The 3,246-nt window shown below is 32.6% G+C and overlaps 1 protein-coding gene across 1 annotated transcript; it reads left to right on the top strand.

Annotated features, from left to right (window-relative positions):
• Positions 1-217: 217 nt before the first annotated feature.
• LOC133301705 (uncharacterized) lies at positions 218-2,932 on the top strand. Its single transcript, XM_061501380.1, has 13 exons — positions 218-367; positions 483-547; positions 681-745; positions 830-926; positions 1,026-1,150; positions 1,322-1,406; positions 1,528-1,600; positions 1,687-1,844; positions 1,931-2,054; positions 2,180-2,296; positions 2,444-2,509; positions 2,602-2,750; positions 2,899-2,932. Exons 1-13 carry the CDS (start codon positions 218-220, stop codon positions 2,930-2,932), a joined length of 1,308 nt encoding a protein of 435 aa, XP_061357364.1.
• The last annotated feature ends 314 nt before the right edge of the window (positions 2,933-3,246 follow it).

The following is a 3,246-nucleotide window of genomic DNA, read 5'->3' as shown; positions in this document are numbered from 1 at the left end:
TTGAATTTTAACTTGAAATTTTAAATTTGATTTTTGAATTCTTAATGGTGACAGGAAACTTATTTAATGGTGACAAGCAACTCATTTAATGTTAAATAATTAAAAAAATACATCTGCTTTGTATTTTATACCAACACTTCATTACGTTTGTGCTGATACACGCATTGCTTCCTCAGCATCGGTTCTTGCTTATCTCTTTTTTCGTCTTACAAAAAACATGTTTTCAAAATATGATTTTCTGAAGGATGTCAATCCTGTCAAAGAAGACTGGAGGATTAAGGTGAAGTTGGTTCGTGCTTGGAAAGTTCCTAATTTTCAACGTAGAGATTTTGACGACAATGTTGAAATGGTTTTATTGGATGAACATGTAGTTGTCTGGGTTTTTAAAATCTTCCATCTTTGCATATTTTAAATCTTCCATCTCTATGCAAGTTCCATTTTAATTAACGTTATTGATGTGAGTTGGCTGCGTTCTTTTGTAGGGTGGTAGGATCCATGCCACTGTCAAGGATTCTTTGCCGGTGCGAAAGAAAATCCATGAAGGAGAGTGCTATTTTATAAAAAAAAATTGGAGTTGGATTTAATAGCGATGTGTTCAGGCCAACCAAGCATCAATATCGTTTTTCTTTCAACTTGAGGACTGATGTTAAATCAATTGTTGATTCTGATATTTCTGCAAGTGAATTTGATTTTGTTGATTATGACATCGTTGAGAAAGAAACGTCTGACTCTCCTTATTTAGTCAGTAATGTATTTTTCCTTACTGTTATCCAATTTCTAATTATTGCAATTTTTTTCACCAACTGTTTGCTGCCCTCTCTTTTTGTAGACGTCATTGGTTTAAGCTCAGGAATTAGAGAAGCTTGTGATCGTGTGGTTTCTGGTAGGAAGACAAAAATGGTAGTGTTGGAGCTTGACAACCTGAGGTATTTAAATTTTTTTAGTTAAATACATTAATTTTGTCAAGTTCTGTTAGCTTATATTTTTCGTGTATTAACGTTGTGCTTGTTGCAACTCATGTGTAGGGGTCACAAGCTGGAGAGCACTTTGTGGGAGCATTATATGGATGAGGTGCAGTCTTTTTTGGCAAATAGCGACACTCCTCATAACGTCCTGATAGTCCAACTGGGAAGGAAAAAATGTTTTAGGGGTATGTTTTTTCCAAACGAAATGTTATTTTAAATTTTTTTGGCTTCTGTAATCGGTATTTGTTCACATTATTTTAAATATTTTTGGCTTCTGTATTCTGTTTTTGTTTATGTTATTTTAAATTTTTTTGGCTTCTGTATTCGGTTTTTATCTGATATTTTCAACTCGATAGGTAAGGTTGGGATAACAAATACAAAATATACAACAAGGATTGTCACGGATTCGAAGGTGCCAGAGATCGTTAAGTTCAAAAAATGGTGTGTTCATTTTTCTTGAACTCATGTAACAATTTATTCGGTTATTCATTGATGGAATTATGAATTTTTGCTTTATAGTCTTTCGGCTGATGATGTAGAAAGCAGTTTGAGGATGACTCAGTTGTCTACTCAGTCCTCCTATTCTTAGGGAGACTGAAAAGAAGTCTATCAGTGATGTTAAGCTTTATGGTGAAGTAAATATCGATTTTTTATTTTTTGCTTATCTTGAATTATGTCAAGTCTGTATCGATTTTTTAAGCTTTGTTGGTTTATATTTAAGGTTACAACGTGCATCACGTACGGGACTATAAAAGCTATTGAGAGCAAATACAACTGGTGGTACAAGTCTTGCAAAAAATGTCCATTTTCCGTTTGTGAGGATTTTGAAAAGTGGTACTGTAAGAACTGCCAAAAACATTGGGAAGATTATTATCCGAGGTAATATATTGTTCTTCGTTTATAATCCGTCTTTAATCTGTGTCGTTAATATTTGTTGCTGATATACAATTTCGAAAAAACTCCAGATTTAGTGTTCAGGTCAGAGTTGTGGATAACACAGATTCCGCGGCATTTCTTCTGTTTGATCGCGACTGTGTGTCTTTATTGGGAATGAGTGCTGGTGAATTGCGCGAGCTGCATTTCAAGAGGGTTTGTATTATCATTGCTGTGTAATAGTGAACATGTATTTTTGTCGTTGTGTGCACTCTGTTTGCGCTATGTTTATTTATTTTTATTTTTCAATTTAATTTTTTTTCCTTTTCCTTTTTTTTTAGTGTGCGGATTTGGATCAATTTCCAGAAGAGTTAAATGTTCTGAATGAGAAGTCAATGTTGTTCAAGATAAATGTGAAGCAAAAGGATTTGAACTCATACAGTGAGCCCAAATATCAAGTTTCTAAAATTTGTATGAGGGAAGACATAATCTCAGCGTTCATTAAATCTCTTATAGATCCAAATGCATGCTTCTTATATATTTCTGTTGGATATCCATTTTTCTTATTCATTTTGTTGACTGTTGTTGGTTGTTGTATATCACAGGATGAAGCAAATTTTGATAATGCTTGCGAAAATGAAGTTGTATCGTCGGAACCAAAAAAGGCTGCGGTAACCCATTATTTGGATTTAGATTCATGTCACGAAAACAAAAAATAACATAAATACTTGACGTACCTTTTTTTTGTATGAAAAAAAAATAGGATGTTGAGAGTCAGACCTGTGATAGTGCTGACGTTGGTGATATCTCTCTGACGATGTTGTCACCTGTGATCAATTCTCAGGATTCCATTGCTGGAGAATTTAAATTTTCAGCTGTTCGGACGGCGAAGAGAATAAAGCTTGAAAAAGAGTTATGTATTTTATAATTTATATTTTTATTTCAGTGGTATATATATATTTCTTCTTTTATTAATATAATATGCAAACCATGTCATTTGCTTACGCATAGTCAAAACACTTATATTTGAATTTTTTTTCTTTCTTTTTTTTAAAAATAGATTTGATGCAGAAGCAGATGAGAATACCCCGTAGATTGGGCTACTGTGACTGAAGAGTGTTGTTTTGCGTCTTCGGACATGATGTTTATTACAACAGAATGTTGAATTGCCGTTTTTTGTTGGAGTTACATTTATAAATGTTGACATCTTTTTTTTAACTGAAATTTATTAAATATTATGTGATGTTGAATTTGCAATTAAGTCCTAAATTATTTATACATGGCATTGAAATCTGGATTTTTATTAACCTGATTCAGTGGAATTCAAAAAAATTCTTTTGTTTTTTAAAAAAAAAAACAAATTTCGTACTAATTAACAAAATCTCAACCTACAAATTTCGTACTTATT

This window comes from Gastrolobium bilobum, unplaced genomic scaffold, assembly GCF_033153095.1.
Source record: "Gastrolobium bilobum isolate Gb01-03AN ecotype WA unplaced genomic scaffold, APGP_CSIRO_Gbil_v1 utg912, whole genome shotgun sequence".
NCBI lineage: Eukaryota > Viridiplantae > Streptophyta > Magnoliopsida > Fabales > Fabaceae > Gastrolobium > Gastrolobium bilobum.
The sequence above is the reverse complement of the archived record's forward strand: the minus strand, read 5'-3'. Positions and strand labels throughout refer to the sequence as shown.

Bases quoted from the DNA above. Each gene is read 5' to 3' on its own strand.
- LOC133301705 (XM_061501380.1), top strand. From the start codon at position 218: ATGTTTTCAAAATATGATTTTCTGAAGGATGTCAATCCTGTCAAAGAA. The intron at 2,055-2,179 runs GTTTGTATTATC...CTTTTTTTTTAG, and splicing joins GCGAGCTGCATTTCAAGAGG to TGTGCGGATTTGGATCAATT. The intron at 2,297-2,443 runs GTTTCTAAAATT...TGTATATCACAG, and splicing joins ACAGTGAGCCCAAATATCAA to GATGAAGCAAATTTTGATAA.